Here is a 14,388-nt window from a genome sequence, read left to right as displayed (position 1 = left end):
TGATTAACACAACTTACAATAAATATGTTTTATGCTACACAGGATTTCATGACATGGATTCAAATAGAATTACAGAATACCCCTAAGAATATAGAATTTACATATTAAACAGGGTTCACATATCACATATCTTTTAAAATGGCATTTTAATTATTAAATTCATTTGTAAAAAGATAAGTCACCAATGTTAACCGTATCATTTTGAAAATAACTGTATTGTCAAACAGAAGAAATACAATTTGAAAAACAAATTGAATCAATAATGTTCTTTATCTTTTTCAAGTTTGTATTTTCCATATATTAAAGATGATGTAAATGATTATCAAATATTTGGTTGCAGTAGAGATAAATATTTTTGACAAGTAAATAAACATAATTTACAGAGTTATAGACCCTAATATGGTCCTTTAAGGTAAAAATACATACTATACTGTATCACACAAAAGATAATTACAGTCACTTTTAACATTTGTAAACATGCATACATCTATGCAATTGTATAAAGAAAGATAAAACTCACAAAAATATATATGAAATCCCTATATATCAAATATATAACTTTATTAAAAATTGTAAAAATGTAGGAAGAAACTCTACTTGATTTGCTTGTAAGTTTTGTTCTTCTTTGTTTTGAATTTCAAAAGTTTGGCATACTTTTTCAGCAGAGTCTCCCAGTAACAAGTTACATCTTCCATCCTAAGATGGTCCCATATAAACTGCCGACCCCTGTAAAACAAATCAGTTTTAAAACATTCTTTTCGTCACTTTAAACATTAATCAAATTATTACTAAAAACCATGAAATGTTTACCAGGTATATATCATTTTTTTATTCATAAAAAGCTGGTTCAGAAATAATGTACAAAGATTTAATTTCCACAAGCCAATGGCCATTTATTTTGTAGTCAATCAAAAATGCATTCCAAGGATGATTTTTTGAGATGTACATAATCTAGCAACCATGAAAGCTGTCCAAAAGAGTCGTGCAACCTTGCAAGTATAATGATGGTCAATACGATTTCAAATGTCATCTAACACTTGTATCTTACATGTAATTTATAAAACTAAAGGTAAAGATTCCTGAGATATTACACCATCAATGGGTGTCCTTTGAATATGGAATTAAAAATTGCCAATAAATCTTTCAAAATACAGTGTATATGCAGTATACCTTTTGGCAATTTCATGGACCACATCATCATTTTCTTTTGCAAACTCTAAAAGATCTCTGTAAAAAGAAAAGAAACACTGTTCAGTATCAGTCGTATATTTTAGCAAAACATGATGATAGATGTAACAATACATAAAAGATTGGTCCAAACCAAGTCTTTGTGTGCTGTAAATTGCAACTTTGTAACATGTAAGGAACTGTAGCTCACAGGTCATCAACCCAAACCTTTTTTTGGACTGGGGGCTACAGACTTGCAGCTACATGGATATAGGTACATGTAATTTGCTGTAATTCCCCTACCTAAAATCAGACAAGTCCTCTTTGACAGGAATGTAATGTACCCAGGGCTTCATGGCTGGATAAAAGAATTCCAACCAAGCACTGCCAACATGGAAGACGACTGAATCACACAGAAACAGGTGCTTGAAACGGAAGCTGGCCGCCACTCCCCGGAAATTAAACAGGTATCTGTTGATAAGGAGATCACAGTTGTAAATTCAACAGGAAACAGTTCTCTCATCACCCAATTAAGAGTGAATGTTATGAGTCAGTAAGGGCACATAACTGGTATGCAACCCATCTATAAATGATCGTTATTTTGTCCATAGAATTGGTGGATGACATTGAATTCTATAGAATCTTTTTATCATTTTATGCATTCTTCAGTATGAAATGTACTGTAGAAACACATACATGTATTTTCGTTGGGTTAAAATTTCGTTGTTTTTTAACCGAATACTTTTTCGTTGGGATTTAATTTCGTCATATTGTAATCTTCAAAATGTATTGCGTATCAATTCTGTATTTATGAATACATAGGTCAAAAATTCATCATGATGGTTTTAATTTCATTGATGAATGCTGTAAACGAAAATAACGAAATTAAATCCTCAACGAATATTTCTACTTTTACAGTATACAATACGTTTTGTATTCGAGTTCTATAGCATTATGAAGTATGATCTGTAATTGATTACTTGTAATCACAGTGATCCTCCAGTCTAATCTCCTTGGCCGGGGGTCTGTGCAGTGTGTCCTGTGTCAAAATCAAACACATGCATTTCTCTAAAGAATTCAAAGATACATCTAAATATGCCTGGGTTTTTTTATATAAATAAAAGACAATTTTTTCTCTCTCTGAAAATAGTGACTTTATTTGTTCTTTTAAATTATATGGTCAATAAGGTAGTACAAATGATATTATCTGTTAACATCAAAAAGTGCTGATAAACTGGTGTACCGTAATTATTTTGAAAGGTCTATTCTTTAACTACAAAAACTGCAGGAAGATCTTGATTTTAAATTAAGAATTAAAATTTTAATGTAAAATAATAAATTTTGTTTGTTCACAAAAATTTATCAAAATTGGCTGTGATTCAGAAATGATTAAACGTTGTGTAAATATCAATCAATATATCAGGTTTCAATAGCTTTGCCTCAGAGTACTGGCTTGCAATGCCTGATGCATTGGGTTCAACTTTCATTTGAGAATATATATAACTACATGTAGTGATTATACTACAATCACACTATGATCGTAAGTTCGTATACTCACCGCCTCAGATTTCCAGGCCTGGTTCTTAGTATACTCAGCATCCACCAGTTCAGGGTTGGAGCGAGACAATAGAATCAAAGGGTCTCTCTCCGAACTTGTACGAGATCCCCGAAAAAATCCCTTGTTTTTCTTCTTCTCCCATGGCCAACTTTTGGCAGCTCTGTAATGAATTGAATGTTTTCATTAATGTTACAAGCAAATATATATATATTTGTACTAGTGTACCTAATTCTATCAAATTTTGGGTTTACAGCCTTATATAACAAACAACTGTAAATCTAAACATTTATAGCATTTATACAGCATACAAAAGTAAAATTTATTTATCATTAAGGGTGGTACCTGGTAATAAACTGTATTAACATGACAATAGGCAAAAAAAACCAAAACAGATAATGTTAATGTATTGTACTCCAGAATCGATCGTCTCATCAGGAAAAGGGGAATAATTTAAATTTTTAATATTTATACCTGATTAAAATATGAAAACTAAGCTAGCAGTGAGTGAGCTATCCTTTGCAAATCTTTCAGAAGAATTCAAAATAAAATACCTGCCTGTGTTACATTTTTACATGTATTTTGAAATTTTTGCCTAAGAAATTTAAGATTTTTTATTGGCTATAATTATGTGGCAATGATGATTGTGAATGGCAACAATAATGACACTGATACCTGGGTATGATTTCTCTTTGTTCGTCCCAGCGCCCCAGACCTGTGGGGTAGATAGGCCACACAGCTGGTCCCCCCTCCCAGAATGTCCAGGCAGGGTACATGATGTCATGACTCTGTCCTCTCTGTAAAACAATCAAACATTTTGTGTAACCTGTTAAATTCTCTATCAACAACATGTTGCAAATTACCTCCCATTATAGGAGTAGCTAGTCTCAAAATACATCTCTCTGACCCTTTTTTAAGTTTAAAAAAAAATACCATCCTCTATATTGGTCACTTTCTAGTAGTGTTACATTTCATGCAGAGATTTTTCTATTAAGTTAGATATGCATTGAAAAGTACTTTAATTTCCATCATTAAACTCAATTTACTGAAGCTGTAAGAGTTATCCTCCTTGAACACACTTATGAAATTAAATAGTGTATTTATACATGAAAAAATAATCAATAACACTCTCACTGTTGCTCGTTTTTGCTCATTAGTCTTATGAACAATTTCAAAGTCTGTGAAACATATAAAGTCATGAATTACAGTACATGTAGTTGATATTGGAATAGTTGATTCACCATAATCTGTCCATTAGACTTATATATTTGGGCCAGAAAGTTAATGTTCTGAGACTAAATAATTGAAACTAAGGTGTTTGGAACCTACAATATTTTTCAATGATACACAAATATTACTACAAGATATATGTAAAGAATGTTGAACATTTAGACTTTTGTTTAGCAGTGACGGTCTCAAACATAATAATCACTGAGTTTGTTAACATGGCCAATTGACATGCATGATCCTCTCCCATCTGGCTGTGTTCGCATAAGAAAAGAATATTTTTTAGCTCATTAATCAAAAAGAGTAGAGCATATTTTGATATTGACCCTTGATGCAATCAAGACCGTTGATGCAATTAAGTTGTTATTGTTAATGCAGCCACACCACACAGGATATAGAATTCAAATACATTTTACATGTACATTAAATGTGATGTCACATACCGGTATTAACGTAGCTCGCGGGTTTGCTGACGTCACAATAGGAATCGACGTAAAGAGTTGACCGTCATAGTAAACTCATGCATGCTTTTTTAAAATGACAAATGAGAAATTTAGAAGCTTAAAAGGAAATATTTCAAAAAGCTTAAATGCATGCAGTTTATTACTGTTTATACAAACATTTATAATGTCAAGTGCTGAAAATTTAAAGATGTCACATACATTGTCACATTTTATTCTATAAGTAAGTGTGTGCGTTATAAATATTCCATTTAAATTCATGTTTTAAAATAGACAAGTAAATTAATTGAACTGTATGCATTAAAATCGTTTTTTTTTTTTTTTTTTTTACAATTTTGACTTCCGTAATTTTAACTACCTATCAATTTTTTAAAAATTCTTTTGGCTTATACGATTACAAACTTATTATGTCAGTAGTTGCCTGGCATTTTTGTTTTGGCATCGATTGACTCAGAATTTCATAAAAATAATAGCAATTTTCTGTATCTTTACAGCCCTACATTAATTGCATTTGTGCATTTGATAACATTCACAATAATGTCTAATTAGTATTTACAAGTTCTAAAATGTGTTAATCAGCTAGTCTTGTCAATAAATGCATTTCAATTTTTGGGTTCTCAGACGTAATGAAATGATATCGTCGGGCTAACGTCGTAATGAAAATAATAAGGTTTTGAGAAATCTTTTAAATCTTCAAAGTTGTTTTGCAAAAAATTGGCCGAGAACACATACTGATTATTTTTTATGAATCGATTCATAATTATCTACTCTGTTATTCTATTGAGTATAATTAATTTCGTCTGAATCGTTTAAAAGTTTGGAGTATGGTTAAAATTTGTAATGCGTTTCTCGAGTAAGATGTGCATTTTACTATATATTTCATCGAAATGGCGTTGCTTGATTTTATCAATGACACTGAATTTGAAACACAATAACATTATTACCGCGCAGACGAATCTCAAATAAATTTTAGAAATAAAACTCTGAAACCTATGGATCACGTGGACAAATTTTCAAGGTAGGTTTTCTCACAAGCAGGTAAACCCGCTAGCTACCTTAATAACAATGCATGAATGTTGAAGCTTATGATACTTTTTAGGGCTATATAAACAAGCAACCATGGGTAGGGGAGAGCCACGAAAATCTGAACCATGGCTTGTGATGACGTATAAAGCCGTAATGAGAGAGACAAAAACAAAGAAATGCTGACCACTTTGCTGAAGGAGAAGACAGGTATGGGTTGTTGGCGTGAGGAGATCTGAGGCCAGTCCCGAGTGTTAATCACAAACTCCATGTCTGGCAGCTTCTTTATCACCTCTAGAATGAAATGCTCATTCCCACTACACCTGGAAAAGAAAGAAAAATTACCGGTACAGCCAATACATGTATTTCATGTAAGCTTACTTATTTGGAAGAGTAGAGGATAAGAGAGATTTGAAAAAAATACTGAAACTGAGTAAAACTAGACTTTATTTGTAGATTGTAGTCTTAAAGTTTACATTTTCTTCACGATATTGATTTTTTTCACAGATATTGATATTGGGAACATTTGAAATGTTTTTTATTAAGATTAAAAGTTGGAAATGTCTCTACTATGAGAAGCTACACTTACCGGTATTTGAATTCATATTTTGTTTAGTTATTTAATTTTGCTACATAGTTAATGAAATAACTATTAAGGATAAAAAATAACAAAAACTTGCTTGCATATTCTACATATATAAAATGTATTTTTTTGTGTAGTTCTGACACATACAACATATAAGCATGGAATAAGATAAAACTTGTGTGACCTCTCACAGACCCTACTGTTAATGACCTGCACAATTTATATATCAGTTCTTTATAGAATAATGAACTCTGGAGAGATAAGAGACTACCAGTACTGTGTGTGTACATGCAGCTGTCACATGCAAATAGTGTACTAGTACCGGTACACACCTTGCTGGAAACATACAGCCCTCCTCTCTGTATAACTTGTGATTGACGATTTGATAATGGGAGCCATAGTTATTGCTTTTGGCTGTGTTAAACACCTCCTCTGTGATTCCATTCTTCCAGGGAGCCAAATCTTCCTCTATAACACTATTAACAATGAAACAAAATAAATTGATTTCAAGTTGTAGAGCACGCTCAAAGCAACATTCAAATATATAAATGCATGTTTACCACACTGTCATAATGAATTTATCATTTGACAGTTTACATAATTGACAAACCAAATTCATATCTTTTTATTTAATTTTTTTAACCACTTTAAATACATATCTGACAAAAAACAATTTCTATCCTTATGGAAGCCCTTCTGCATACCATTATCTTAGAGGTCAGCACCTGCTAGGTAAGAGTTTGCGTGTACTCTGCGAACCCAGAGTATCAAACTCATATGCAGTATTTGTGTTTTTTATTAAATGTTTATATGATTATAACTTTCTCACTAAAGGATACTGTGAACATTCACTCTATAATCAATATAGCTATATAGTGACACCTGACTGATTCTTATCATTATCTGCACAGTACACAAACCGACAGGTATTAGTCATATTCATTTGTATGTAAAGGAGTCTTTAAATGGATTGTTACAGCAGTTGAACCACGAAGTATTGATTTGAAAATAAATATATAAAACATCCTATTCATATACATACAACCCTCAAACTCAGATTAACATTTTGATGGTTTCTGAGTTAAGCAGGTTTATTGAAATGTCATACCTTCTGTGACAGCTACACTCATCTTGTGTACAATCCTTGTATTCTTTAACAGCTTTTTCAATCTTTTTCAGGTATTTCTTCCACTTCCCTTGGTTTTTCTCTGTGATATTATAAAAATACAGTTTATTTATTTAGCATATGTACAACGTGAGTAAGGTATTCCAGTAATTAATAAATGTAATAAAAATTTCACTTCTGAATTAAATTTTATTAACTTTTGAGCATGAAGGTTTTAAAGCCATCATAAATAATACATCCCTGCTTTAAAGCCTCTAATGCCTGTCCCCCTAGGTAAAAATGGATTAAGATAACAAATCTTAAATTATAGAATACTGAACTATTATTATACTAATAAAATCTTTAATTTTGCGACTGTCAGACGGCCGGTTCAATCACTGGCAAAAGATAGCTCCTCTGGTAGAGTACATGGCTAGAGATTCTGGGTCGGATAATCTAAGCAAGATTCCTTGAGACTAAATATTTTGATATCTCTTCCAAAACATCAATTTGAACATTTTTTAGTCTCGATCAACCAACCTTGGTGATATTATGGGCTCGAATCCATCATTATTTCTCCTATCCAATTACAATTTCAACAGTGAGTAGATAAGAATATTAACTTGCGAATGAATGGAAATTAGAGCTTATGAACATTGAATTTTTTAAATTCATTTAATCAACCATATACAGCATAAACACTTTTCATAAAAATTAATTAACAAACATTAATAAAATTTTAGATACTTTTTAATTATATAAGTACTGCTTTTATCTAATGTTTATAATAATAATGACATTCTTGTTTATGTTATCTAAAGCAGAAGAAAGATACTAGGGAATATATGGGATAAAAAAGTTTATCGCACACACACACATATATATATATATATATATATATATATATATATATATATATATATATATATATATATATATATATATATACACATTTTTGTTGCTGTCTGTGACTGCGTCCCACATCAAAACAATTTCCTGTAATTACTCTTACCTTTAGAATATTTCGATTTCTCATGTTCAGAAATACATTCTTTATCGGCTTTGTCACATTCATTGCCCGCAGAATTAGCTAAAGCTAATATAAACGACAAAACAAGAACATTCGCAAAGCGCATCCTTATTGCATCGGGTACGATGTTCAAATAAAATCCAGAGAAATTCAGTCAGAATTTTCACAAAGTTCTCACACTATATAATACACAAATATCAAACAGCATGTGTACCCATGTCTTTAGTTCCGAAAATAATTTTGCCAATTTATGCAGAGAAGGCGTGACGCCTCTCAACCTGAAGTGAACCCTTGCCCCTTGCCCGTGGCTGGTTTGCGTAGACAAAATTTACCTTAGAAACTGAAGAGTTTGAATGCAAACCGAAAGTAGAGTGTCGACGGCGTTTTTTGTTTTTTCTTAAGGTACCGTTGAAATGATCTAAGATCAACTAGGTGTATGTAATGTCTATGAATATCTGATTTTGCATTATAAACAGTATAGCGATTTCATATTATTTTTTTTATCAGGTTTATAAATATTTTTTTATCAATATAAATTGATATCTTTATGCTGCATGTCATCACAGACCTCTGAATTTCTATCAATAAGCCGCTAAATGTAGGGGAAGAGAAAGATATATATACCCTATTTATAATAAATACAATAAGTGTATTTATATATAGATAGGGTATATATCTTTCTCTTCCCCTACATGTAGCGGCTTAATGATACATGTAGAAATTCAGAGGCCTGTGAAATCATTCTCAATAACAAGGGTGCTTCGCATCAAAGCTCTGAATTCGTCTTAATCCTATTCCAGGTACACCATATACTGTCAAAGCGAAACAGTGAACAGAATGGCAGGAGGTAAGTTAACTAAGTTTCCATTTTTCCTCTAAAGATGATATAAGATATTTCTTATCAGTCTTGCACTCATGCTTTTGGTTATTTGACTGTACACTAAACACTAACTACATTTCCATTTAACATACCCGTGTGAAGAGTTGCTTCATTTAATTTGTGCTGCTTTTGTTTAGCGGTACATGTATTGGAATCATAAAACTTAGATTCATCAGTCTATATCCACCAATTACATGAATTAAATCGTATACTCTCCCATTATTTCGCTCTTGTGTATGAACATGAAGTATACTTTTTGTAAAAACTGATAATCCTGACGCGATTTAATTTTTAAAAATATATCGCATAGCCCCCTAACTCCGTCACTACCCTAACTCCGTCACTTTCGGGAAACTCCTCGCCGTTTGATATCAAGTGCCATTATGACGTCATTTTTTACATGTCAAAAATCTGTAATCAAATGTCAACAATTTGCAACGGTTAAATTTAAGAATGTTTCAAAAAATAACAGAATTAAACCTTGTTCATTTTATGCACCATTAATTGTGTGAAATCAGCTAAAACTTTTTCACGGGTGTACTAAAATATCGATATTTCTGACATGCGGGCCCATTCGATCATTTACGGTGGTTAGCCATTTTTAGAGAGGTCAAGATGAAACATTTCACATGTAATACATTTTTGATTAAGGTAATTAATACATTTTTTTCAGTCCGCAATAGCCTTTATGCACTACTCCTGATAATAACGTCAAATCGCTCATGCCGTAATTTTTGCCTTATACAGGGTATATATATATCCGCTATATCACTATTTAGAATATGCTACATTTCTAAAAATGTAATAAATAAATAATATAATAAGTAATATATTAATTAATGATATAAAATATTTGAAATATGTAAGGACATAAATCAAACGGCATCCATACATTCTGAAAAGGCCATTGTGATTGTTGTTACATGGACCCATTTTTTATTCTGGTGAGCATTTCATTTCGATGAAATTAAATACAATTTAAATTGTATGCACCACTTTTACTTATTATAACTTGGCCTAGATACGAATTGAGTTTAAACTAAATTGTTAATGTGTCTTCATTCCCTGCCATATCATAGAGCATGTGGGTGACGGAGTTAGGTTCATAAGATATAATAGGCACGCGTGATAAACGTCGTATTCAGAGGGCTTATTTGAATAAAAATAAAAATATTTTTGTTAATAATTTTATAAATTATATTGTTTCAGATTATATTTAGTGATTGCAAATGATAAAAACCACAAAAAATAATTTACAGAGAAACGCGGGAGGTTTTCTGCTTATATGGTGACGGAGTTTGGGTACTCGGGGATAATGGTATCTGTAAGTAACATATAATTCAAGAAACAAGATGGTGTTAATATAAAATTTGTAATTTACATTCAGTGTATATTTCCCCTTATGTTTGCGTTGGAAATCTGCGACGTTCAATTTTATATGAATGTACTTTGCTAATTCATGCGCCATGAGCACAAATATAAACGTCTTCATGTGTTTTGAGTATATTTATTTTTGTAAGATGAAATGAAACTTTCAATCTTACATAACCAATTTGATATGTACTTTTGAAAAACGATAATTGTTATATATTTACTCCTTAATTAATAAGAAAGATTTTTTTCATTAAATTTTCTGGCACTATATTTTTTGTCTAGGAAGCTAACTTAATAACATGTTAATATGGCTGTTTCATGTAACTATGTTTCGTATCACTTACTAAGAGCGTAAATTATGGCTTTATAGCGGCCATAAAAAATATTTCATACAAACAGATACATATGTCAGTATTATTTATATATCTAGTATATCATTTTCATCATTTTTTCAATGTGCCCTTTACAAAACTTAAAGATTTTATCAATGTCATTTAAGATAACAAGGTCACTATTATGAAATTCTAAATTTATAATCTTCATTTCTTTAAACATAATCAAACTAGATCTAGAAATTGTTAAGTTTTAAAAATTATCTTATGTTTGTAAAAGAGCTATATTTTAGGCAAAATTGTATGAATACTAAGTGCACTATATCTCTTTTACTAATCTTGTAATTTGTATAAAAGTTACTTCAGATAGCTGCATATATGGCAGCAACCCTTTTAATAAAAGAAATTTTTCCTTGCTCCTTTTTTTCTTTTTCTTTTAATGGACAATATAATTTTTAAATTGAAAAAATATATGTAACTTTATGAAAAAAAATGTGTGGTGGCGGTATTATGGACATGTTCATAATTTTTTTCATTTTTTTCACTGCAGTTCAGACTACAGAAAGACCAGCAACAGACAAAGAACTATTGTTGGTTAGCAAACACATCGGGGCTGACTTTCAGCTGCTAGGAGTTGGCCTGGGGTTGACTAACGCACAAATAGAACAAATCAGGATGAACCACAGCTTCAGTGTTCAAACACAGATATTCCAGATGCTTATTGCCTGGAGAAACAAAGAGGGCAGACAGGCTACTGTTAAGAAATTTTTAGAAGCTGTGAATGACAGCTCTATTAATGTAGATGGTGAGGAACTAGAACGAATATTTCAGCTGTGATAAAAAATCGTCACCTCAAGAAATTTGAGGAATTTAACAGTTAGTGTCTTAGATTCATAAATATTTGTATTAACATACATTCATCATATATGAAAGTGTTTTTCATAAGCATTTAAGGAAGAATTCCAAAATGACAAACTGTATTTCATTTCATGATAGAGATTTTGCAAGATGAAAATTTTATATATCAGGGATATAAACTTACAAAATCCGAGAATCTGAGTTGGAAAATGGCACAACAATTTTTTGTGTTGATTTTCCCAATATGGTACAGCTGTATTAAATCATGATATTTTTTTAAATTTTTATATCATCCTAAATGGCATTTTTTCTCAAAAGCATGCATTTATACGTTTTGCTTCAAAATCTCAATATTCTAATTGAACAGGGTCAAAGGAGTTTAGTACTCAGTGAGCAAATTGTGCCTTTTACCGTAATTCTTTAACTTGTATGTCTGTGAATGTTTGTTTTTTGTGTTGGAAGGACATTTTGGAAACATGAACACTGCAATACAAATTCCTAATTTTATGTTTTATACATAACAGTAACCTTGGGTTGTATGTTCAATTTTAATATTATACATTTTTTAACATTTTTAAAAATGTTGGTTTGATATGCCATTGTGGTGATTGTAACAGCAATATTCATCTTTGAACAAACTATACGATAAGCTCTTTTAGATTTAGACTTATTTAATATTGAATATTAGGAATCTAAAGTACCCCGGTAACTGACAGATGATTAAAATGATCTACTCTGCTAGACTGCTAATTACATGTTAGTCATGCCTGACAAAAATCCGCCACTTTCTCTGCCTGGTTCCAACTTCTTTAGATATTTGCCAACTTCCATAGCCTATGGATGACCATGACATCGTCCAGTTAATTGGTCAGCAGAGGTGGCCAACCACTTCTCACTGGTTCCAGGCATCCAGCTCGACTGACATCTCGTCTGTGCCATACCCAGCAGTATGACTTCTCTGCTGTGACTCTGCTAGCTGTCATACTGCAGCCCTCTTTGGTGTCAAAACCATTCCTAGCTTATGGAAGAGCTTCCACACTGACTGAGCTCTTTTTGATGTAGACTTTATTAATAATTTATACTAGGACTCTAATATTAATGTTTTTATGTATTAACTTAGGATTCTCAATTTTGATTTGTTTCCACTTTATAATTGTGTTTTTTCTCTGTGATATTATATTTATAAATATATTTTGATTCCCAATAAAATCTTTTTCTTTTTGATTTATATTTATAGTAGTATTTCTCCCATGTTCGGGAAAAATAATGACAGACCAGACCGAGATTCAAACCTGGAATCCTAGAATCCCTTGTCAGGTGCTTTATCAAATCTGGCAAATATTAACACAAGTGGTCTGATCTTCACATTTGCAAAATGTAAATAACGAATGCTTGAATGTGTTTGCTTTTAAATTACTTAAATAACAAATAAAATTTAAGTTATGTGGAAAAACTTGTTTAACTATTTACCCAGCTTTCAACAAATATATTAAGGAATTTGCATAGTTATAGGAAGCCTAATGGTTTGTAAGTAAAGAAATACATCAGTTTCTTTAAAGAAACTCTTACTTAGGAACATATCTTTGCAATCAAAGCTTAAAGAATTCTGTTTATTATATATGACAAGTCCAACTCCAATCACAAACTCTGGTGCCTTTCCAACAAGCAGAAAATCTTGAATTTATTATGTATATGTCCATATCAACTCAGCTTTTCATAATTCTTTTTTTTTTTTTTATTATGAACACTAATAGTCTGTAGAGATTTGAGCTACAAGGGGGTAAACCTCTGAATCCTTATTAAACTACTGTAAATTTCTTTTGTTATACTTTCATGTTAAATACTGAAATCTGATTGGTTAAGATGCAGTTAATAATATTTACTATTACCCTCAGCGTTAGCAACGCACTTGGCAACGGGTAACATTAAAAAATGTTACATGCGCGAAAATTATGCGCGTACGGTTCGCTGTAGAATTCACGTTATTCCTATATAAAAGCAGTAAAATTTTCTTAAAAATTTTAAAAAAGACATTCAGTATAACAAAATAAATAGTGCCTGTTTGGGAGGATAACAGTTGAAATTGACACCCCTCGAAAACCATTGTCAACCTCCGCTTCGCGTCGGTTGACAATGGTTTTCTCGGGGTGTCAATTTCAACTGTTACCCTCCCAAACAGGCACTATTTATATAATATTACGCGAGTACTTAATTCTGTGATAACCGCTGGTTTGTATCAACGCGAGAATATAAAATCACGAACGTTGAACTTTTCTCCTTATTTCTTGTAGTTTTCAATTCTCAGAAAATAATGGCGAGATTTTAAAATCCGCGATGGATGCTTCTCGAGATTTTACGCGGATATTAATTCCTCGCGTTTAATTAGGAATTTACAGTAATATCTAACCTACAATAAACCACAGATGAGACTTTCAACTGAGGTTGCCAAGATAATACTCATATTGATGGGAATAAAGTTCGTTTTGTATAAAGAAGTTTTTAACCTTGTTTTGTATAAAAAAGAAGTGTCTAAATTAATTACCTAAACTAAACCACAGAGGAGACTTTCAAGGTTGTCAAGATAATTATATACTTATATTGATTGGAATCAATTTTGTATAAAATTGATTGGAATCAATTTTGTATAAAATTCTCACATTTGGCGTTTTTTTTTGAGCTACAGAAAAATTCTTTTAAGTTGCAACTGATCCAACTAATGGTTATTAAAGATATTTCATTGATAAAAAAAAGTTTGAAGAGTAATATCTAATAAAAATTGACCAGACAGGC

At 31.4% G+C, this 14,388-nt stretch overlaps 1 protein-coding gene across 1 annotated transcript; it reads right to left on the bottom strand.

Annotated features, from left to right (window-relative positions):
- On the bottom strand, nt 1-8,429 carry LOC128158885 (protein O-glucosyltransferase 1-like). The gene is made up of 10 exons (XM_052821856.1): nt 8,137-8,429; nt 7,128-7,227; nt 6,352-6,495; nt 5,621-5,756; nt 3,398-3,519; nt 2,726-2,885; nt 2,148-2,206; nt 1,471-1,638; nt 1,171-1,227; nt 1-726 (listed from the first exon to the last, which is right to left on the bottom strand). The coding sequence occupies exons 1-10, from the start codon at nt 8,258-8,260 to the stop codon at nt 594-596; spliced, it is 1,203 nt and encodes a 400-aa protein (XP_052677816.1). The 5' UTR covers nt 8,261-8,429; the 3' UTR covers nt 1-593.
- Between the last annotated feature and the right edge of the window lie 5,959 nt (nt 8,430-14,388).

This window comes from Crassostrea angulata, chromosome 8, assembly GCF_025612915.1.
Source record: "Crassostrea angulata isolate pt1a10 chromosome 8, ASM2561291v2, whole genome shotgun sequence".
Taxonomy (NCBI): Eukaryota; Metazoa; Mollusca; class Bivalvia; order Ostreida; family Ostreidae; genus Magallana; species Magallana angulata.
This window is presented reverse-complemented; position numbering and strand designations above follow the sequence as displayed.

What these genes read in the sequence shown, in the direction of transcription:
- LOC128158885 (XM_052821856.1), bottom strand. Translation starts at nt 8,260, where the DNA reads ATGCGCTTTGCGAATGTTCTTGTTTTGTCGTTTATATTAGCTTTAGCT. An exon ending in GAGTGTAGCTGTCACAGAAG is followed by an intron (nt 6,496 to 7,127) that starts GTATGACATTTC and finishes CATTGTTAATAG; the next exon opens with TGTTATAGAGGAAGATTTGG. An exon ending in TCTTCTCCTTCAGCAAAGTG is followed by an intron (nt 3,520 to 5,620) that starts GTCAGCATTTCT and finishes ATTGTTTTACAG; the next exon opens with AGAGGACAGAGTCATGACAT.